Source organism: Miniopterus schreibersii (assembly GCF_964146895.1).
Source record: "Miniopterus schreibersii genome assembly, chromosome: 20".
Classification (NCBI taxonomy): Eukaryota; Metazoa; Chordata; class Mammalia; order Chiroptera; family Miniopteridae; genus Miniopterus; species Miniopterus schreibersii.
This window is the reverse complement of record NC_138122.1, coordinates 23843808-23865706: the sequence shown is the minus strand read 5'-3', so window position 1 is coordinate 23865706 and position 21899 is coordinate 23843808. Positions and strand designations below refer to the sequence as shown.

Here is a 21899-nt window from a genome sequence, read left to right as displayed (position 1 = left end):
GTCCGTTTATCCAGCCAGCCAGCCATGTACTCATCCGTCCATACCCATCCGTCCGTCCATCCGCCCACCCATAGCCATCTGATGTTTACTGAGCACCTACTTTGTTCGGGGCCTGTTCTGGGACCCTGTTAACCACAAGACCATCTCAAGTCTTACTGTGGGTTACAGATCAACACAAAGCAGAGTCCTGCCCCGTCTGTTCATACCCAGAACCTGCATTGGAGACGACTCGCCCAATGCTTGTGTGCTTGGGGAGAGGAAAGCACACAGCCCCGGCTGGAGTCAGAGACCTGGGTTCAAACCCAGTCTCCACCTCTTAGCAGCAATGGGACCTAGCCTCTGCGAGCCTTGGTTACCTCGTCTGTAAAGCGGGGTGTTGACGTGAGCAGTACCTCCAGGCATGGCGGTAAGGACTCGCTGCAGTGGTGGCTGCGGCAGCCCCGTAGGCCTCACGCTCAACATCCACTCGCTAGCAGGTATTTGGGAACACTCAGTACCCGCCAGGTTCCCGCTGGTGCTGGGGTCAGACCATCCTGTGATAAAATCTGCCTCCACTGGAGGCAGCCCCTGTCCCGCCCCAAGCCCGCCTTGTTCGGTGCCGCTTCTCTCACCAGCTTCCCCCCTGCACGCAGGCCCAGCGGGGGTGGGGGTCTTGAGTTCCTTGTGGGACCCCAGGGTTCCTGGGGGTGGGGGTGCTCACTGCTGACAGCGGGGCTGGGAGCAGGCGCGGCGGGGTGGGTGGAGGGGAGGGACACAGCGATGATGGGAAAGACGCAAAGGACCTTCGCTTCATAAATACCTATTTTTCTTTTTCATTGAAAATGTTTGCACATTAGAAAAATGAGTAATGGCGGGGGTGGGCTTCCTGGAGATGGTGCCCTCCCCTAGGGGGGGTCCTGTCCACCTTCCCAGGTGGGAGCCTCCCGAGGAGGAGCATCCTGCTGTGATCTCAGTCCCACACCCACCCTGCTCTGGGGACCAGATATGTTCCACGTGGGTAGTTGTCACCCCGGTAGGGGGGCTGAGGACGATCACAGAGCAGTCACACAGGTAGCAGGGGCTCAGTTCACGGCCTTGCTGGCCGCTGGCCCCTCTGCACCGTGGGCTTGTGGCCACAGCAGGTACCGACTGGCCTGGCCGCAGGCTCGCAACCGGGCACCAGAGTAAAAAGTACAAGGAGGCGCTGGATAAAACTCCAGCCCCTGCGGGGGTCCCCGGGTCGGGGAGGGAGGCGGGCCGGGGAGGACCCTCACTTGGGCAGCTTGCTCTTCATGCCCAGCTGGGTCTTGAGGTCCTGCAGCTGGGCCAGGCTGATGTTGCTGCCCCCGCAGACGATGACCACGAGTGAGGACAGGGGCACGCGGATCTTGCCCTCTCCTTGCAGCTTCTGGACCACGTTGCTGTAGACAGCGGCCAGGGCTGCCCCACAGGCCGGCTCCACCAGGATCTTCTCGTCATCTGCCAGGGGAGGGGCTGGTGAGGCGGGGCCCGAGTTCCACAGGGCGCAAGGGGACCCTTGGGCGAGTGGAACGCTCCGGGCTAAAAAGCCAACCTGCTCTCAGCCCTGGCGCCCCGGCCACAGACTTGGGCCCTTCCACTGTGACCCTAGATTGACCCCGTGAGCCCTGGGCCAGGGCTCGGTTTCATCATCAGTGCTAACGCTGATAAGATCACGGAAATCGCCTGCGCAGTGTGTTGAGAAGGATCCTGAGGTGTCATCTGCGTAAGAGTGCCGTGGTCCCTTAGCCAAACTGTTGGCGCAGGAGAAATAAGCGGCAGCCTACATGCTACCGTGTGTGTGTATGTGTGTGTGTGCTACTGTCCTGGGCTGAACCCAGAAAGTGTCCACCCTAGTTATAGACCCACTTCTGAATCCATCACCGAGGCCTATACTTTCCCTTTTTACCCTGGCTGCCAGGAAGCTCAGAATCAACATTTTAAATACTCAGTTATTGTTCCCTGCTGTGATGGTTAGCAGGCTTGCTTCTTCACGTGTGCCTTTGGCCTTTCTGGGTTTTACCACTGCATTGTATTATCTCCAATGGAAAGTTCTAGGAAGGGATGGGAGACAGAACTGTGGGTAAACTTGCAGCGATGGGCTCCCCTGGCATACCAAGTGGCCGGGACAGCCACTCAGTTCCTGAACCAGCAGGTTGGGCCTTGAAAAGACTGGTCACATACCCACAAACTTCTCAATGGCGGCCACAGCCTCCTGGTCCGAGATAACTTCCGAGAAAATGGGGTGTTCCTGAAAGAGCTTCAGGGCCTGCGCCCCCACGGTCTTCACGCACAGGGCCTTGGCCACACTGGGCAGGGGGCGGGCATGGAGAATGGGAACGGGGGAAGCAGAGGTGGGAGAGAGGAGGGAGGGGGAGGTCAGGAGGGGGAAGGAGAGAGAGACAGAAAGTTGGGTGTGAGAGGGAGGAGGACCTGGGGTCCATGGGCATGGGGTCGGGGACTCTCCCTACAGCTGTAAAGTCTCGGAAAGTCCCAGGGGCATCCCAAGCAGAGCGGGGTCTTCTAATAAGACCCAGACTGCTCGAATGGGGGTTGACAGCACCGTTTTCTGTTTGACTTGACTGAAAGGCCCCCTTGTGGTCCCTGATAGGGCTCCCAGCCTTTGCTCCCAGTTGCCATGTTCACCTGCTTTTAACCCTCACTAAGCTTAGCACCGCTCTGCCCGCCCAAGTCCCACCTTGCCTCCTCCAAGGAGTCCTCCAGGGGGAGCACTCAGCCCTGTGGCCCCACGTGGATTCTCAAAGGATCCTCGCCATCACACAGACACACACTGACCACTTCCCGAGAAGGCGTTAGGTGCCGATCACAAGCATCAACAATTGTTGTCGTTCACTGGTTCAGTTTTATAGAAGGGGAAACTGAGGCAGGGAGTGTGCAGTCACTCGCTCAGGGAGCCACGGTGCTGGACTACAGACAGGTTCCATAGGCCTCAGGAACTGGACTCATATAATCAGTGTGGCCGTGCTCAGCCCAGCCTCCCCGGAGACATCACTGGGTCTATTCCCAGCTCTTTTCCCCACTCGCCCATGAGCATCTCCTTGCCTGGACCACCTCAGCCCTTAGCTCAGCACATGGCCCATAGTAGGTGCTCAACTACCACTTCTACGTTCCCGACGCTGGAGGATCAGAGGCCAACACGGTAGCTCTGGGGTGTGGGGCTCAGGAATCCAGAAGGAGTTCTCACCTGGACTCAGTCTTCCCTATCTGTGGCAGAGACCTGTCTACCCATCTAGTCTAGCTGCACACAGGGATGCCTGGTAGGAAGACATTTCCCAGCCTCCCCTGCAGCAGGTGTGGCCATGTGACTAAGTTCTGGCCAATGAGAGGTAAGTGGAAATATTGGGTCTGTCTCTAAAGGCAGGGGGTCTAGCTCCTGCCCTGCTTCCTCCTTCCTGCCAGATGGAGTGTGGATGTGATGGTTGGCACTTATGCAGCTCTTTTGGCCCATGAGGTTATATAGTAAAGATGATAGAGAACAAACTCAGGGAACCTGGGCCCCTGGCTTCATGGAGCTGGCCCCGGATTGCCTACCTCTAGACTTTTTTAAATAAGAGAGGGAATAAAATTCAATCTTGTTTACATCGTTGTTATTTTGGATTCCTGTATAACGGCTGAGCCTAATCCTAATTAAACACCATGGCTCAGAGGTTTGGGGCTGGGATGGGAACTCCTGGGGAGAGGAGTTCACTTCTCTCTTCCCAGGATCAGCCGGTATTTGCACATATTAGGGGCTCAGTAAATGTTTGGCCGGTTAATGAAGGAGCTCAAAACCCTACCACAGAGGAGCTCGAAACATGACGAGTGTCAGACTTTTTGCCCGAGGAAGTGTGAGGTTCGGGGTCGGAGCCACACAGTCTCGGACTCAGCCCCAGCAGTACCACTCACCGGCTGTGTGGCCCTGGGCAAGTGAGCGAAGCCTGAGTTTCCTTATCTATAAAATGGGACACCCGGGCCTACCTGCAGCCGGCACCAAGGGGGGATCGCCCCAAGGCTTACTGAACCCCCCGATGAAGGCACCCCCGGCTGCTCACCTGGTAATCTGGGCCAGAGAGACGAGCTTGCCGGCAGAGGTGGCCTCGTGGAAGCTGTGGGCTCCCTTAGTCTCCATGGCGATGATGGGCACATCCCCCCAGCCCACCTCACGCAGCCCCTGGACCACTCCGCACAGGAGGCCGCCGCCGCCCACCGACAGCGCGATGGCCCCCGGCTTTGCGCCCAGCGTCTCCTTCAGCTCCTTCACGATGGAAGTGTGGCCTTCCCTGGGGGGCGGGGGAGGGCGGCAGGTCAGGGCCGCGCTTCCCCGGAGGCGCCAGGCAGGGCTCCCAGAGAGGCCACCTGCCCCTCCATCTGCTCTCACCCCCAGCACCGATGGGCCTCGGGGATAGTCTTCTCCCCGACTCCACCCTGGTTCCCAGCTGCCAGCATCTGCAGCTCTACCCGGAGGTCTCCTCCGGCCGCTGGAGCTGCAACAGCCTGAGAACACCCCGACCCGGCGACCGTGCAAATGAGGAATCGCGGGCATTGGTGTGTAAACGCCCAGCATCCTCTCCTGCTGGGGTAACTTGTTTGTGTTCCATGCTGGCTCCCAGGGGCCCCCAAGAAATTAAGCTCCAGCTGCCCACAGCAGGCCCCTGCCCACGAGAGCCCCGGCTAGTGGCTTCTTTCCTGCCCACTCCCCTGGTGACTCACCCCCCACACGAACTGCCTTCCCTTAAATCCCAGTCCCGGGATAGCTCCCGGGGGCACCAAAGGCAGGCGCCTGTGTACCTGAGCTCGTGTTTGCCCAGTGCCGTGGAGGGGGCGCTGGAGCGCGAGCGTGTGCCCACTAATGTGATGACGCGCCCTGTGGCAGGTGCCCACCCCGTGGTGCAGGAGGTGGATGCCACCTGCGCCAGCTGACCCTGGGCTCCCCGTACCAGATGAGGGGGTCGTCAAAAGGAGGGATGTACACCCAGCCTGGGTTGTTCTTGGCCAGGGCCTTGGCCAGCTCGAAGGCCTCGTCCAGCATCTGCAAGACCACAGGGGAGGCGGGAGGCGGTGAGCGGCCGGGGACCCTCCTCTGCCCCCGGCTGTCCTCCGCGGCCCCTGCCCCACGTCGCTCTCACCTCGCCCACCACCTTGACCGTGGCACCCTCACTCTTGAGCCGCTCGATGGTGAGGGCAGGCGTGGTGTTGGGCACAACGATGGTGGAGGGGATGCCCAGCCTCCTGGCAGCGTAGGCGGCTGCCATGCCTGCGTTGCCCGCTGTCAGGGGTGAGGGGTAGAGAGGATGTCAGCGCCGGAGGGCCCGGGAGCCCCACCTCCGGCCTCTGGACACCCCTGGTGACCTCAGGCCTCCCTCGGATTCCAAACCCGGCCCGCTGCAATGTCTGCAACAGCTCAGGGCTGGGGGAACCAGGGCCCAGAGAGGCGGAGCTCCTGGCCCCAGGACACACAGCAGAGGACAGGAGGAGGCGTGCAGGCCGCTTACCTGAGGAGCAGACGAAATGTTTGCAGCCTCGCTCAGCCCACTGTGGAGACAGGAGGGAGGGAGTCAGGCTGTCCCTGGGCTCTTCCCTCCCACCTGGGCCCCCCCCCCGTGACTCTAACTGAGCTCTCCTTCCTTCACACGGAAGCTGTACTACCCTAGCCTCTCAAGTGGCATCTCTCCTCCCCAGAGAGCCCGGCTCAGGGAAGGGTGACGGACAGGCCGGCAACTGACAGCTCCGGGATCAGCCCGTAGGGGGCCTTCACGACGGGCACCCCTCACCCAGAGGAAGTGCTAAGGGCGGGTGCTCGGGCATTGTGGGGGTCCCCTGGGCCTCGCCTGGAACTCCTTGGATTTCACGTGGCACTGGCCCTGCCCCCTTGAGGAAAGGGGGCCTGCCACCCTCGCCTGGAGCTGTCCTGTACCGTCTGGCAGAGGTGTCCGATGCCCCGGATCTTGAAGGAGCCCGAGGGCTGGGCACTGTCCATCTTGAGATAGACGCTGGTGCCGGCCACTTTGGACAGGGCCATGCTGTCACGGACGGGGGTCTTGGCGTGCAGGGGCTCTCGGGAAGTCATTGCTGGGAGACAGGAAGGGCCACGTGGATGGAGCTGGGTGGCTGGACCAAGAGAGGCAGGGACAGGCTGGAGATGGTCCAGGTGGATGGACCGGTGGACAGTCCACAGACGGATGGAGGCTCGATGGACAGGAGGACGGTCTTCTGAGTTGTCCCAGGGCTACCAGGCCCCGGCTTTATTCCCAGGGCGCCTCTGGGCAGCCAATGGGGCCGCAGGGCCAGCCACACCCCCGCCAGGCCCCGCCCCCTGGCCCGAGGCCCGGGGCTGCCCGGAGGGGAAGGGGAGGCCCCGCTCCTCATCGCTGCAGCTTCCTGCTGCCTCTCCTCCTGCCGCCTCCCCTTCCCCACCCTCAGCTTTTTCCTTCGCGAAAGGGACAGTAGCTACCCCCCGAGGACCGTGGGGAAACCTGCCAGGAGGATGGCGTGAGACAAGGCACCTGAAGTTACCAGCGTGTGCTTGGCACAGAGAGGCACCCAAGACACAAACCCCAGGCACCGCCGTTACCCCATTTCCCAGAAGGGGAAGCTGAGGCACAGACAGTGAGGGGGACCAGCCGGCGTTCGAGCCCAGCCACCCGACTCCCGGTCGCACAGTCCGAACAGTTCTTCATTGCCTTCGGCTCCCATCCCCTTACGATTCTGTTATGCGGGGGAAGTGGCACTGTGGGTGCGGCCCAGGCAGGCCAGGGTTCAGGTCCTGCCTGCCGTGTACCAGCCGCGTGGCCCTGGGCAGCCGCTTTGCCCCCCGGAGCCTCCCCTTGCCGCTCTGTGAAATGGGGCTGATCGTGGCACCGCTCTCCTGGGAAAAGCTGACACAGTAACGCAGGTGCCCAAGGGGCCCAGAACTCGGCGTTGGCTCAGCGTTAGCAGCCATTGTCATCAGCGTCACCATCGTCATCATTGTCACAGAACCGCAGGTCCCTGCACCAGCCCTCACTCCCCGCCCCATGCTCCCCATGCCAAGCTGCCTGTCTGTCCTTGGCGGCGGGCAGGGGGTCCGTCTGTGCAGAGGGCGGCACACATGCAGCCCTGCGCCCGCTCCCTGGGCCCATCAACAAAGCTCTCGTGTCCCGTGGGCTGGGACAAGAATAGCGACGAGACCGAGGGCGGCGAGGGCTCGGACAGCCGGCAGAGCCATCCCTCTCGGCGGGACAAGCCGTCCCGCTTGCTGCCCTTGGACCCCCCGCAGGTGCACCCGGGCCCCTCCCCGGTGGGACGTCGGCAGGCACTCGCCAGGCGCCCGGGGCTAGGAGCTTAAGTGATGGGGCGCCCGGGCTCACGTGCAGACAGAATGTGTCACTGCTGTGATTTGAAAAAGGCAAGTTAAGAAAATCAGTCAGCCCTGGCCGGAAGGTCAGGGTTCAGTTCCCGGTCAGGGCACATACCCAGGCTGCCGGTTCCGTCCCCCGTTGGGGCACGGACGGGAGGCAACCGATCGATGGGTCCCTCACATCGGTGTTTCTCTGGCTCGCTCCCTCTCCCTTCCTCCCTCTCTAAAGTCAATAAAAAAAAAAAAATCAATCATAAAAGAAACAACGAGAGGAGAAAAGACAAAATATACACCACTGTTGTTGACATCCTGGTTGGGCATATCCTTCGTTTAAGTAATAACGTTATTGAGAGAGTTTCACCCATGTTGTAACGTGTCGGTGCTGTGTTCCTCTTCATGGCTGCATAGTATTCCGTTGTGTGGACAGCCCACATTTATTTACCTATGCATCCATTCATGAATATTTGCCATCTGGGCAGATCTTCATTTTTAAATATATAAAAAACATGTACATGTGTGGTTCTGTGCCCCATCACATGAATAGGAACCTGAGATCCTACCAGGGCAGGGGCCTCACCCAAGGTCCCCCTGAGGAGGAATCAGAGCAGAACCAGGTAGAGTCTGGCTGTGCCGGGGACTTTCTGACCGGTCAGCTCCTGCAGGGTCTTGGGGGAGGCTGGCCGCTGTCACTGTGCAAACCTCAGGGGGATCGGCTCATGCCTGGGACTCCAGCATCTGAAGCGTGTCTGGTTCCAGAGAGCAAGTGTAGAGAGCTCTGTTACATCACCCCCTCCCGGGAAGTGTCCCCGAGGGTGGCAAGATCACAGTGTCCTTGGCTGCGGGAGGTGGGGATTCTGACGGTTGTTTTCACCCTCGGGGAGGAACAGACAGCTCTCACCTCTGTTTGCCCTGCAGCTGGTGAAGCCAGCCCCGAACTCCTGACTCGTTCAGTTCTCCGGCTCCCGAGTCCATTGCATCTGGGCTGCAGCTGACACCCAGCTGCGCAGCTTCCCTTAGCGTCAGTTTCCTGCCCCGAGAGACGGGGCCGGTGGGAGCTACTGAGTTTTGGGAGACTGAGAGGGGATGGCAGACCCGTGCCAGGCGCGGGGCAAGGGCTCAGGGGACAGCAGCTGCTATTCTGATGATCTTTGGTCTTCTTCTTCTCATCCAGGACTTTCCCACCCCTTTTGTCCCCCTTTCCCCCGAGTCCTCCCTCCAGACCCAGTTCCTCGTGTCTCCTCTCCCTGCAAGTCTGGGTCGGAGCCTCTGGGATTCTGCAGCCTGGCAGCCCCCGGAGTCTCTCCCCAGGGGACCAGGAGCAGCCTAAAGGCAGGTCTGCACCCACCTGGTCCCCTCTGGGTCCCCCCCAACTCTCTCCTCCATCCACTCAACATCCTACCACGCACAGGACAGCCCCTCACAACAAAGAAATGATCTGGCCCCAAATGCCAGTCGTGCCAAGGTCAGCCAGGACCGAAAAGCTGCTACTCTGTGTCCAACGGCTATTCAATCCACCCCCAGAAGTGAAGAGATTTTTTTCCTTGGTGACATTGATACAAGCGAATCAGGCCTCCACTGTCAGGGCCTTACTGCGCTGGCTCGCCCCAGAGCCAACACCAATACGTTGTATTCGCGGGAGCCTGTTCATCCAGGTTTCTGTAGCTTTGACTGAACTTTCTGTTTCCGTCCCAGGATCCCACTCAGGACACCCCGGTACAGCTGGTCGAATGTCTCCTTGGGCCCCTCTTGGCTGTGACAGTGTCTCAGACAGACTTCCCTTGTTTTCAGTGACCTTGACGACTGTTGAGAAGCACTGGTCACCGATCCTATGTTTTCTCTCCCGAGTAGATTGGGGTTCTAGGGTCTGGGGAGGACGGGCATGGCAGTGAAATGCCACCGTCATCTCAGCAGGTCAAGTCCGTATCCACCAGCAACGTGGCCGATGGGCTGAGGGCAGCCGAGGGAGGGCGCGTCGGGTGTCGCCACGGCCAAGTTCCCCTTGATTCCCGGGTGTGGGATTTTCTAAGGCTGCGTCCCTCTGGGCGCCCCACGGACCCACCGTTTATTTACTGTCCCTGTTTGGTAATTGTCTCTCTGTCTGCATGTCACTCAGCTCTCTATCTGTATCGAATGGGGCAATCATTACACAATGGGAAAGATTTACCAACACTTGCCTGCCCCTGGCGACAGTGACACCTCTCACGCTGGGACCCACAAGGTCTCCTAGGTGGATGCTCCAGACGGGCCCAACGGAAGCCGCCGGCCACCTGTGGCTATTTAATAAAAATGAAATAAAATTTACGATTCAATTGCTCAGTCTCACTTGCCATGGGGGGGGGGGGCGGGCGTAGCTCCCTCTCCTCCCTCCTCCCCCCTCCCCCTGTTGCCCCAGGATAACTGATGTTATCAGCACTGCCCTCCCCGGGCCTGCAGGTATGGACCCCACCAAAGACTGGTACAGCAGCCTCTTCTGGTCGCGGTCTTTGTAAATAAAAGTCACCACACATTGTACAAGTTTTTTGTTTTTTGCTTTTTTCTCACTTAAAATGCCTTGTGAGCATTGCTTTGGGTTCATAGGTTTAGATGTGAAGGTAAAACATCGATTGGTGGCCTGTTGCACGCCCCCTACCAGGAATCGAACCGGCAACCTCCTGGCGCCTGGGGCAATGCCCAACCAACGGATCCGCGCCGCCAGGGCCAGCGGCCAGTGTTCTCGTTTCTCTGATTTTCGTTGCTGCCATTCTAGACAGCACTCGAATAAACTCTCATGCCCCTAGCTTTACCCTCTGGTACTTTTTTTCTTGGAAAATAAGCCCCCCAATGACGATGCCTAGGTTAGAGGGGTGGCATTTATCAAGTTGGAATGGATATTGACAGAGTCGTGTCCCAAGGCATATGGCGATTCCTGGTCACATCAGCAGCGCGCGAGGTGCCTGTTCACACTCATACTCCCCAGCCCCGGCTCTTATTGCTTTTCTGCTTTTTAAAATTTTTTGTCAACTTAATAGTTAAAAAAAAAAGGCATTTAAAAAAAATAATAAAAAATAAAAAAATAAAAATAAAAATAAAATAAATGGCATTTCAGGGTTGCCCTACTTGCATTTTTTCTGTTGCTGCACCTATAACACTTTATTGCATCCATTGACTGACATGGCGACCGCAAGCCCCGTGAGGGCCAGGGATGTATCTTATCTGTCTCCATCTCGCCTTTCACAGGGCCTAGGTTTTGGTAGTTTGGGGTAATGTTTGCTCAATGAATAAACGAGTGGCTTAATTATGAAAGTCTGCTTCACACGCACAAGATGCTAAACTGTTCCCTTTATTTCTATGGGCCTCAGTTTCCCCACCCACAAAAAGGGTGCATTATCAGGCCCGTGCTGGTTCTTTCTGCTCAGACACCTTGGCTATGGATTTATGTCTCTTGGGATAACAGCATCCAGGTTGGATGTGGGGTCCCTTGAAGATTGGCCCCATGGTCTGTTTGCTGGGCAACGCAGGGCAAGTTACTTAACCTCTCTGTGCCCCAGCTTCTCCTTTGCTAAAGGACTCCTTTTGTTTTCAGGGGCAAAAGGAGGGAGGGAGAGTTCGAGGGCCTCAAACTCAGATATCCACAGGGCCAGGGACGGGTCTGTCGGGTGTTGGAAATGCAATAGGAAGAGGTAAGGACAGTGGCAGATGGAGAGCCATGCCCCTCTGCAGAGGACAGAGTGAATTAGCTCCAGCCGGCAGAAACGAGATCCTCTGTGCTCTAGAATGGTTTATCGTCTTGGCAAGGGTCTGAGAAGTTACCTAAGCTGCATCCAGTGTTAGGGGACCCGGGTCCAAACCTCAGCTGGGTTACTCGCCAGCGAATCTGGCTGCATGACTGCCTAAACCCCAGTTCTCTCACCCGTTTAATGGAACTGAGGCTCGTGGCTTGGAAAATACATGGCCCGAGTCCAGAGTTCACCCTGCAAATCTGGAGGGCCGACCACCCGTGTCCAAGGTGCCATCGCTCCTCTCCATGTAGCTCCCTCGCCCTGCAAACAAGAAAGCCAGCGGGGGGTGAGGGTGATGAAATAAAGCTTAATGAATAACCCAAGGGACCGGCCAAGGTGGGCGTGTGGCGGCCTGAGGTATCAGGGACAGGGGCTGGCTGACGAAGGTGGCCCTGGGAGGGGACAGGTCGGTGACCTGGCCGGTCTCTCCAGCCTCATCTGATGCAGCCACCCTGGCTTTCCCCTCCCCAACCTCCTTCAAGCCAGGAGCTCTGGAGCCTGGCCCCTCTGGGTGTGAGCCCTGCTTCTGCCGCTGCTGTGTGACCTTGGGAAAATGCCTCGACCTTTCTGAGCCAAGTCTGATTCCACAATGTAGAGTTCATTACAGTGCTCGCCTCCCAAGGGCTGGCATACAGTAGGCATAATAAATGCAGCAGTTGTGCCTTTTGTCCAAGCCTGAGCTGTGCGCTAAGGCCCTACTCCTCCAGGAAGCCCTCCCTGAGCCCATCCCACCCTCAGCTGTCCAGTGGGGACTGTCTGTCCTCTGTCCCCCTAGGGGGTGTTAGAATTGTCACTGTATTGGTTGTTTTCCTCTCCACTCCAGGCCGGGAGCCACCTCAGGGCATGAACTGGGTTTTACCATCTCTGTTCCCAGCGCCCAGGTCAGGACAGAACACCTAGGGATGGGCGCATGTTTAATGTGCAGATGGAAATGAAACTGTCAGCATTCTCATTGGGGATCAGGGTCAAGCAGCTTGACTTGACCCCACGTGGCTGGGAGTTAATCATCAAACCTGAGGAGGTCACCCAAAGTCCAAGAAGGGCCCAGAATATCTGGGCTGCCAGGTCCTTCCTGGACCTCGCCTCCCACCTGACATAGAGGAAAACTGAGGCGCAGAGGGATGGGACTAGCTCAGGTTCACCCAGCGAGACGGTGAAAGAGACAAGATGTGAATCTCGTTACATCAGCCTCCTGCCCACAACCTCCCATGGCTCCCTAGTGCCCCGGGGTAAGGTCCAGACTCTGCATTGGCACAGCCATCCCTGTGGATTTGATCCCTGCCCACCCCTCCAGCCCCAAACCCGCCTGCTCTCCCGCCCCTGCCTTCTCTGTTCCAGTCCTGCCATGTTTTCCAATTCCAGACCTTTGCACTTCATGTTCCCGATTCCCGGCTGAGCTCAGCCTTCTCCTTCTCCAGGAACCCTTCCCAGCCTTTTGGGGCCAAGTGACATCCTTGCTCTGGGCACCCACAGCCCCCTGCTAGTGCCCGATGGCACTGACTGTAACTACTTTTCAGTGACACCTTGGGGCTCCACGAGGACAGGGAACATGCTATTTGGTTTGGGGCTAAAGGTCCCGGGATGTGACACATAATAGGTGACCAGTAAATATTTGTTGAATATATGAATCAATCGCCAGTCATTCATTTGGAAAATAAATAATTGTTCGGCCCCTGTGTTGGGTGTGAAACGTCAGAAGTGACTCGGTAGAAAATGTGCCTTTCTCAGGGGACAATTGTTTCTCTGTCCTTGGGACCAGCATTGACTCGAAGATGTCTGTTGTGAAAGAGATGATCCTGGATGAGAGACAAAGGGTTTTCTCACTGGCTGGGTGGCCTCAGCCAAGTGAACTTCCCTCTCTGAGCCTCAGTTTCTTCATCTATCAAATGGGACCAGGCAATGCCTGCGTGGTGGACAGCGCACCGGGAGGCAGCGAGGGTTGACCTCCGCCTCTTGCTCTCCAGCCCTGAGCTGTCTCTTTAACGCGGGAGGAGGGGCCAAGGCCACCGGAGGCTGTGGGAGGCTGGGCAGAGCCGGTGCCAGTTAGGCTGGTTGGCAGCAGGTTGCAGCCAAGTTGGTCCAGGAACTCTTGGGCAGAAAGGTAAGGGGGCCTGGGGCCCAAATGGGGTCCCCGGGGCTCTGTGTGCACCCGTAAAGGTGCATGTAGGGGCAAAGTCCCCGCTGAGTGGGTGGAAAGTGAGAGAGGCTAAGCGCTCCCAGGAATATTGATTCAACTTGGGGCACCCTGGGCCCGGCCTGCCTTGCAGCAGGGGAGCAGGTTTCTATTGCCAGGGGGCGGAGAGCATCCTGCCAGCCAGGGGCCGGCTGAGGTTTCCCAGCCCTGGTGCCAGGAATTAGCTGTGGCGTGTCACCCAGGTGGCCTCTGGGGAAGAGCCAGAGGGACAGGGAGCTGGAAAAGGGAGCTGGTCTTTACCCAGTTCATGGATGCAACAGATGGGGCCCAGGGAAAAAAAGTGACCCGGTCAAGGTCAAGCTTGCTGGGACCTGAACCCAAGCTCTGGGCTTCACGCTCTATTGCGGTTATGAGCACAGATGCCAAAGCACACTGCCTGAGTCTGAATCCTGCCTGTGCCGCTTCCAGCTGTGTGACCTTAGGCAAATTACTTAACCTCTCTGGGCCTCAGTTTCTCTCTTTTTTAAAAAAAGACTTTCCATTGATTTTTATGGAGAGAGTAAGGGAGAGGGAGAGAAACATTGATGAGAGAGAGGAACATCAATTGGGTGCCTCCTGCATGTCCCCCACCAGGGATCAAGTCCGCAACTCCGGCATGTGACCCGATCGGGAATTGAACCAGCAACCTTTTTGGTGCACAAGACGATGCTCCAACCACCAGAGCCACACAGGCCAGGGCTCAGTCTCAGTTTTTATTTTTTTTCATATATTTGTATTGATTTTTTTAGAGAGAGAAAGGAAGGGAGAGGGAGAGAGAAAGTGAAACTTTGATGTGAGAGAGAAGTATCGATCGGCCTCCTCCTGCAGGAACCCCTGTTGAGGATCTAGCCCGCAACCTGGGTATGTGCCCTGACCAGGAATCAAACCAGTGACCTCTTGATTCATGGGAAGACGCTCAGCCACTGAGCCACACTGGCCAGGGCTCAGTCTCAGTTTTAATGATCACCTCCTCTGAGAGGTCTTTCCTGACCTCCCTACCCAAAGCACGCCCCCTTGTTTTTCTCTTCAAGATTTGCTATATGCATGTTTCCCTCTTAGCAGTTTTCACTGTTTCTGATTAGTTTGTTTGTCTATACAGTTATTTGTTGAATGCCGATCTCTCCATCAGACTATAAGTCAGCTCCAACGGTAGATGTCTGTCTTGCCCCATGTTATCCCAAGTTCCTAAGCCAGGACCTGCACCTTGTAAATGTGCTAGAGTAAGGGTGGGCACGCCAGCATAGTCAGACACCCCGATAAGATAACCCCTCCAGAGGACTCAGCCAGTGCCTGGCCCATCACAGGGACTCGACAAAGGATAGCTATTATTATATTAATATGCACCATAACCTGTGAGTTACAGACTGTTATTCATATTTTACAGAAGAGGAAATGGGCACAGAGAGGTTGAGACACTTGTCTGGGTTGCACAGCCAGGGAGTCATAGCTGGTCTCTCCCTTTGATCTCTGATTGGCCCCAAAGTCCACATTCTTGGGCTCTGGGGCTGAAGTGAAGCCTAAGTCAAGGGGTGCTGGGTTTGGGTGACTCATGGGCTGCTCTCCGCCACCGCCAGGCTCAGCTCAAGAGGTGCCCTGGCTGGAAGTGGGTGGGGGTGCCCAGGCTTCACCCTGCCTGGGGAGCCCCAGGGCCATCCCAACAAAGGCCAGGGGGTCAAATCCAGGGATGGTAGACCTGGAGCTCTTCCATGGGGGCACCCCAGCCCTGGCTAAGTAAGGGTGGACCCTGAGCTTGGCTGGGGGGGGGGGGGGGGGGGAGGCTGCGGTGCTCCTCCTAGTGGCAAGTAGCGGGACCGCAGGGGCAGCCTGAATTGGCTCCTTAAAAAATCCTATTTTTTTCTCTCTTTTATTTTTCCTCCCTCTCTCCGGTCTCACCCTGACCCCCGGGTTCCCTCACTGCTCCTTCGCTCCCGCCTTGGCTTAGACCCCCCCACTTCCTCCCACTGCAAATAGAATTAGAATAGCGCCCCGGCTCCCCCCACCTCTTGCTCCCCGCGCCCCCTCCCCTCCCCTGGCACCCGCAACGCTCAAGTTCATTCCTGGATCCGGGGGGTTCTATCTGCTGTTCCCGCTGCGGGGACGCTTTGCCCTCGGCTTCCTTCTTGCCATGCGTCTCAGAGTCCCCCCCTTTGACAACTTTCAGATCAAAAAAATGAATGAAAAGACCTCTCGATCAACCAAAAATGCTCAGGGCCCATAAGGCACCCTAATTCAAATTGTTAAAAACCCCCAACCACCACCAACACCAAAAACCACATCGGCGTTCCTCTCACATGGATGTTTCTCTCTCCCTCTCCCTCTCCCTTCCTCTCTCTCTAAACATCAATAAAAATCTTTAAAAAAACCACAAGGTTTTCTCCCGAGAGAGGTCCTTCCCCACCACCCTTGCCCCGCCCCTCCCGTTTGAAATCCTGTAACTCCGTTTCCCCTTCTAGAATGCGAGCTCTGGCAAAGCAGGGCCCCCTCTGACGCGTCCAGTCCCAGGTCCCAAGGCATGGGCCTACCCGGCAGTCAGGGGTGCTCAAGACATGCTTTTTTGAACGGATGATGAATGAATGACTCCTCCCGCTTGGCCATGTTTTGTAAGCCCAGCGCTGTGAGCAGCCACAGTTACAGAATGAAAGGGCCCCTAGTCCCAACCTTTCTCCAGAAGGGGAAACCGAGGCCCAAGAGGAGCAGACACCTGCCTGAGGGCTCACGGGTTGGCAGCCAGACAGCAGGAAGAAGGGAGCCAAGCTGAGGGCTTCTCCACGCTCCCCTCCCCCCGGCTGGCTAAGGGGACTCGGAGCTGGAGCCGCCTGGGCTGTGGCACCCCTGTCCCCCCGCAGGCTCGCTCGGAGGCCGCTGGGATGGAGAGCTCTCTGGCGGAGCGTGCTAAGGGCGGGCCCTTCCACGCGGTCACACCCCTGCTGGAGAGCTGGGCGCTGTCCCAGGTGGCGGGCACGACTGTCCTCCTCAAATGTGAGAACGTGCAGCCGGCCGGCTCCTTCAAGGTCAGGGGCATCGGGCACTTCTGCCAGGAGGTGAGGCTGTGAGGGAAGGAGGGGAGCAGCGGGCTGCACCAGGTGTGGGGGGGGGCAGGTGGGCAGGGCTGGGGGCGGGAGAATCGAGGTAGCAGGGATGGGACTGAGAGCCACTGGCAGGGGTGGCGTGAGGGGTGTTGCAGGGGGGGGGGCCGGGACACCTGCTTGGGTTAGCCCCCGACCCCATGCCTTCTCTTCCTAGGCGGCCAAGAAGGGATGCAGGCACCTGGTGTGCTCCTCAGGTGACCCGGCCCCTTTCTGCCTCCTGCGGGGCCTCGGGGCTGGGTGTGGGGGGGGAGCTGCCTGGAGCAGCAGCGAGTCCAGGGCTCGGCCTCCTCTTAAGGGTCCAGCCTCATCAGGGTCATGGTCAGGCGGCCATCTCGTGTGCCCTCTCCCAGCCCCGTTCCCGTTATTCAGGACCCCTAGTAGAAGCCACTGAACCCCGATTATTCATACAGATGTAAGCTGTGGGCTCCGAGCACTGGAAATTCTCGAGATGCATGGCTTTCAGGCACAGCTGGATCCAGGAGCTCCCACCTGTGTCCCTCCTTTCTCTTGGCTTTTCTTCCCCCTACAGAGGCTTTCTCCTCATAGAGGCCTCATGGTAGCACAGGTGGCCTGAGGAGTTTCAGGCTTGCTTCCTGCCGTCCTCCCTACCCCAGTGCAAAGGGAGCACCCTCCCGACGGCTCTCCCGCACCCTGCATTGGTCCTTTGGGCCCAGCTTGGGTCATGCGCTCAGCCCTGAACCCATCAAGGGTCAGGCGACTGAGTCCTCTGACTGGCTCCGTCTCCATCATGCCTCCACCTGAGGCCAGGGAGGGGACTCAAGGGGGGGCATAGGCATGTGGGGAGGGGGCGACTCACAGGGGAAAGGGAGGGGGAGGGAGAAAGTTTGCCAACAGGGCCCGCCGCGCCCCTTCTGCTCCCGCACAGGGGGCAACGCGGGCATCGCAGCCGCCTACTGCGCTCGGAAGCTGGGCGTCCCGGCCACCATCGTGCTCCCCGAGGGCGCCTCCCAGCGGGTGGTGCGGAGGCTGCAGGGGGAGGGCGCCGAGGTTCAGCTGAGTGGCAAGGTGAGGCCCGGGAAGGGGGCGCCGCGGGGCAGGGCCGATCCCCTCCAGGCCTCCCCACCCCGAGACCGCCCCCATTGCCTTTGTAATCCTCACCCGAGGATACTTGTTCCATTGATTTTTACAGACAGTGTGTGGGGGGGGAGACAGAGAGAGACGTCAAGGCGTCCAGGGAGACGCTAAGGGCAGCTCGGCTTCAAAGCCCGTGTTTGTTTCAATGTTTCAAGAGAAAGACGCCCATCCCTCCGGCTAGATGGGGTGCCACGTGGGCGGGGTGCCACATGGGTGGGGATGCCACGTGGGCGGGGATGCCACGTGGGCGGGGATGCCACGTGGGCGGGGATGCCACGTGGGCAGAGACCATTTCTTTGTCTCCTCCAGCTGCCCCTGGCACAGGACGAGGCCCAGAGCGGGCACTGTGGGGTGCCAGAGGAATGGGCAGGGGCTGTTTGGGGCCCCCTTGTCCCCCTGTACCCCTTAGGAGAGGGGGTCCCCCTGAAATGCTGTTAGTTTGGGTTCCCAGGAGCTGACTGCTGGGTCTTCCGACCTCTGTTTCCCTTTAGGTCTGGGACGAGGCCAATCTGAGGGCACAAGAGTTGGCCGAGAGGGACGGCTGGGTGAACGTGCCCCCGTTCGACCACCCCCTGATATGGTAAGGCTGGGGCCCCTCCCCCCAGGGAGCTCAGAGTTGAGAAACCCTCATTGAATCAGGGGTCCTCCCTTTGGATAAATGGGGAAACTGAGACCCAGAGAGTAGAAGAGGCATAGAGTCCGGGCACACTGGGGTCAGACCCCGCCTCCGCCACTTGTGAGTTGTGTGACTGTAAAGCATCGCACCGCCTCGTGCCTCAGTTTCCCCATGTGTAAAAGGGAAACGCTAATAAGTCCCCTTTATGGAGCGTGTCCTTAGGGGCACATTCAGCCCAGTGATTCCGCCCTGAAGCCCTAGAGGTGGGTGCTTTATGCCCGTTTGACAGGGGAGGAAACTGGCGCACCAAGGGGCTGAGCAACTTGCTTGAGATCACACAGCTAGTAAGTGGCAGAGACGTGAGGCCCAAGGTCAAGAACTTGAGTTGATAGGGTTCCAAGTGCTATGCTGGCCCCAGGGGCGGGGGGGGGGGTGACGAGTGGATGAATGAATTCAATGACGAAAGCGGAGTGAACCAAGCACGACAGGGGCTCCCCTCCCTTAGCTGCGGGTGGGGAGGGGGTGGCCCTGAGGGAGTTTGTGTACACGGGAGCCTTTGGAGCTGAGGGTCCCCCTCACCCGGCTCCCCCCCCCCCCCCCCGTTTCCCTACCCCTCAGGGAAGGCCACGCCAGCCTGGTGCGGGAGCTGAAGGCAGCCCTGGGGAGCCCTCCGGGGGCCCTGGTGCTGGCGGTGGGGGGTGGGGGGCTCCTGGCCGGGGTGTCAGCAGGCCTGGCGGAGGTGGGCTGGCAGCACGTGCCCATTGTCGCCGTGGAGACCCGAGGGGCCCACTGTTTCCACGCGGCCGTGGAGGCAGACAGGCTGGTCACGCTGCCCAACATCACCAGGTGGGTGCGGGCTGGACATTTGGGGGAGGGGGACTGGAGGGGGAGGATGCAGCCGCCCCAGGGCCTGCCAGCCCCAACTCGCCCAGGCGGGGGACACTCGGAGGGTCCCCTTCACCTGGGACTCCAGCCACGGCCCTGCTGGAAAAGTAGATGAAGGACCTGATTCGTTTAAGTCTCATCAGTGAGCAAAACAAGCGTTCGCTGGTCTGTATCGTGACCAGAGCAACGGAAGCGTGTGGAGGTTTGAAAATGTAGGCGAACACTAAGCAGCAAAAAACCAGATGTCCCCTCGCTTCCACCACCCAAGGACGGACGTTGCTCCGATTAGGCTGCATTTCCCCCAGTTTTGTCTCCCCCCCCCCACGCGTCCTTACCTACAAATGAGATGTACCCGGCGCATAGTAAGTGCTCAACAAATGTTTGTGAAATGGACAAACGCGTCAGTTACATATTTTTAACAGTTGAGATTCTAGCCTTCAGACGGCTTTGAAGCCTCTAGTTTTCTATTCATATTATATAACATGAACATACTTTGTGGTTTGTTTTTTGTGGGTTTTTTTTTTTTTTTCTTTTTGGCAACGTCATTAGACAACTTTTTCTCCATTGGGTTTTGTACCCGATTTTAATGCAACCGAAGAAAAGTTCTCATAAACGAATTAAGGAACAGAGAGTGGCCCAGCCTCCAGACCCTGCCCCCTCTATTCCTCACGGCCCCTCCCGCCACCATCCAACGTGGTGGATGCTGTGTGAGTCACTGAGGCCTTCCACAGACACGACCCCAAATTAGGTGGCTTCACACAACAGAAATTTATCTTTTCACAGCCCTGGGGGGGCTTGAAATCCAAAATCAGGGTGTGGGCAGGGCCGTGCTGGGGCCTGGGGCGGGGGTGGGCTGGGTCTGTGTGAGGAGGAGCCGGGATTCGCCAGCTCTTCCCTGCCCCCCCCCGCCCCTCCTACAGCGTGGCCAAGTGCCTGGGTGCCAAGACAGTGGCTGCGAGGGCCCTGGAGTGCACGCAGGAGTTCAAGGTCCTGTCTGCGGTGGTGGAAGACAGCGAGGCAGTGAAGGCCGTGCAGCGGTTCCTCGGTGAGCGAGCTCTGTCCCCCACCTGGGCTCAGGCACCCTCAGGGATCCCCTGGCGAGAGCATGGTCTCGCCTGTGTCTTCAGCGCCTGTCCCAGGGCCGGGTCTGCAGTAGCCTCACAACAAGGGCGCGCTGAGCAGATGGAAGGGCTGGGGATGGAGAAGGGACGGCTTGCGCTGTGTCCGGCCTCCAGCCTTTTGTAGATGCTCTTTCCTCCAGCTGCCCATCCCTGGCCCTGCTCCCTGTCAGTTTCATGAGACCAAGGGCGACTCGGCCATCGTGGCACCTCCTCCAGGAAGCCTCCTTCGATCTCTCATCCCCACCCCGCCCGGGCTGGAGACTGCCTTGCACCAAGCCCACTAATCTCATAACTGCCTGATTCTTACCCGTCTTACGTCACTAGACTGTGAACTTGTCGAGGGCAGGGGCTGGTGTGTCTTGTTCACTGATGTGTCCCCAGGGCCTTCCGAGGACAGGGCCGAGCAGGGGGTGGGCGTGTGTGGGATGAATGGATGGATGTGGGAGCGGAGGGGTGGGTAATGGACAGGTGGGTGAGCAAATGGATTGATGGGGGGAGCTGATGAATGACATAGACGTGAATGGACGGCTGGACGCTGATTAATGGGCACGTTGATGGATGGACAGACAGACAGTCGAGTGATGGATAGTGGATGAAAGGATGGATGGATCGATCGATGGATATGGTGATTGATGGCTACACTAATAGATGGACAGACAGACAGTCTAATGATGGATGGAGGACTAGATGGATGGGTAGCGAGATGAAAGGTGGATGGGCGGAGAGATTGATGGACCGAGAGGGAGTCAGACAGATAGACTGAGGTGGCTGGCTGGCTGGCTGGCTTCATGGACTTGCGAGGTCCAGAGCCTGCTGAGCACTGACTGGTTGCCCCCCTTTCCTCCTCCACCCGCACCCCCACCCCCTGCTCTGGGCAGATGACGAACGCATGCTGGTGGAGCCTGCCTGCGGGGCAGCCTTAGCTGCCGTCTACTCGGGCCTCCTGGGGAGGCTCCAGGCTGAGGGCCGCCTGGGCCCCTCCCTGGCCTCCGTGGTGGTCATTGTGTGCGGAGGAAACAGCATCAGCAGCCAGGAGCTGCAGGCTCTGAAAGCCCAGCTGGGCCTGGGCTGAGAGCTCCTGGTCTGGGAGGGCCGGCTGCACCCCAGAGACCCCCAAGAGGCTCACAGATGCTCCTGTAGCTGCCCGAGGAGCCTCTGTGCTCATGGATGGCAGTGGAAGCTGCCCTGTGCTTCTGTGCTGGCCGCCTCCTACAGGAAGCCCTCCCGAACCGCTTCCTTCAGCTCCCCCCGCAGCCCCGGCCAATAAACGCTTTCTGAGTTGAGTTCATAACTCTGGTGGGTCTGTTCGCGCAACAGGAATTCGGCCCAGTTGCGTCCAAACCCAGTGATTTTCAATATGACTTTGTGTTCCTCGGGCCTCGGCCTTCTCTGTGTGGGGGATGGTGGTGGAGGGACATTGAGGAAGGAGGTGGGACGTCCAGGTCAGTCTGGACACTCCTGTGGGCCGCAAGGAGGGTGGGGACTGTCCTGGCATCTGGCGCCTCCCACTCCTGGGAACAGTCTCTAAGGAAACGGGAGGGAAATTAGCATATTGGAGCCACCAGGGGGCAGCAAAGTGCCTCCGATGGGGAATCCTGGCCCGGGACAGGGGAGGCCTCCAGGACTCTCTGGTCTTCTGACTCTTCCCTCCAACTGGAGGGTGCTGAGGCCCCAGAGATGGCTGAGGCCGAAGGTCTTACATGGGGAGCTCTACCCAACCCTCCCTCGCCCTGCAGGAAACAAGGTTCAGAGAGTGTGGGGTCCAGTTGGCGCCACAGCCCCTGGCAGCATCAACCCCCTGGTCCCACTGAGGCACCCTTGCTATGCTC

The 21899-nt window shown here is 58.6% G+C and overlaps 2 protein-coding genes across 4 annotated transcripts; one reads left to right on the top strand and one right to left on the bottom strand.

The window, feature by feature from the left end:
- Positions 1–787: 787 nt before the first annotated feature.
- Positions 788–6392, bottom strand: SDS (serine dehydratase). Its single transcript, XM_081123670.1, has 7 exons — positions 5912–6392; positions 5490–5529; positions 5124–5263; positions 4935–5026; positions 4050–4277; positions 2182–2306; positions 788–1458 (listed from the first exon to the last, which is right to left on the bottom strand). The coding sequence occupies exons 1-7, from the start codon at positions 6062–6064 to the stop codon at positions 1250–1252; spliced, it is 987 nt and encodes a 328-aa protein (XP_080979796.1). The 5' UTR covers positions 6065–6392; the 3' UTR covers positions 788–1249.
- A 6707-nt stretch (positions 6393–13099) lies between these two features.
- SDSL (serine dehydratase like) lies at positions 13100–21359 on the top strand. Of its 3 annotated transcripts, XM_081123493.1 has the most exons (9): positions 13117–13192; positions 15718–15864; positions 16111–16305; positions 16508–16547; positions 17240–17379; positions 17940–18028; positions 18683–18910; positions 19870–19994; positions 20949–21359. In XM_081123493.1, the coding sequence occupies exons 2-9, from the start codon at positions 15838–15840 to the stop codon at positions 21140–21142; spliced, it is 1038 nt and encodes a 345-aa protein (XP_080979619.1). In that variant the 5' UTR covers positions 13117–13192; positions 15718–15837; the 3' UTR covers positions 21143–21359. The 3 variants fall into 3 exon arrangements, with proteins under 3 accessions (XP_080979620.1, XP_080979619.1, XP_080979621.1); XM_081123494.1 differs by lacking the exon at positions 15718–15864 and having other exon boundaries at positions 13100–13192; XM_081123495.1 differs by lacking the exons at positions 13117–13192; positions 15718–15864 and adding an exon at positions 13859–14125.
- Positions 21360–21899: the final 540 nt, after the last annotated feature.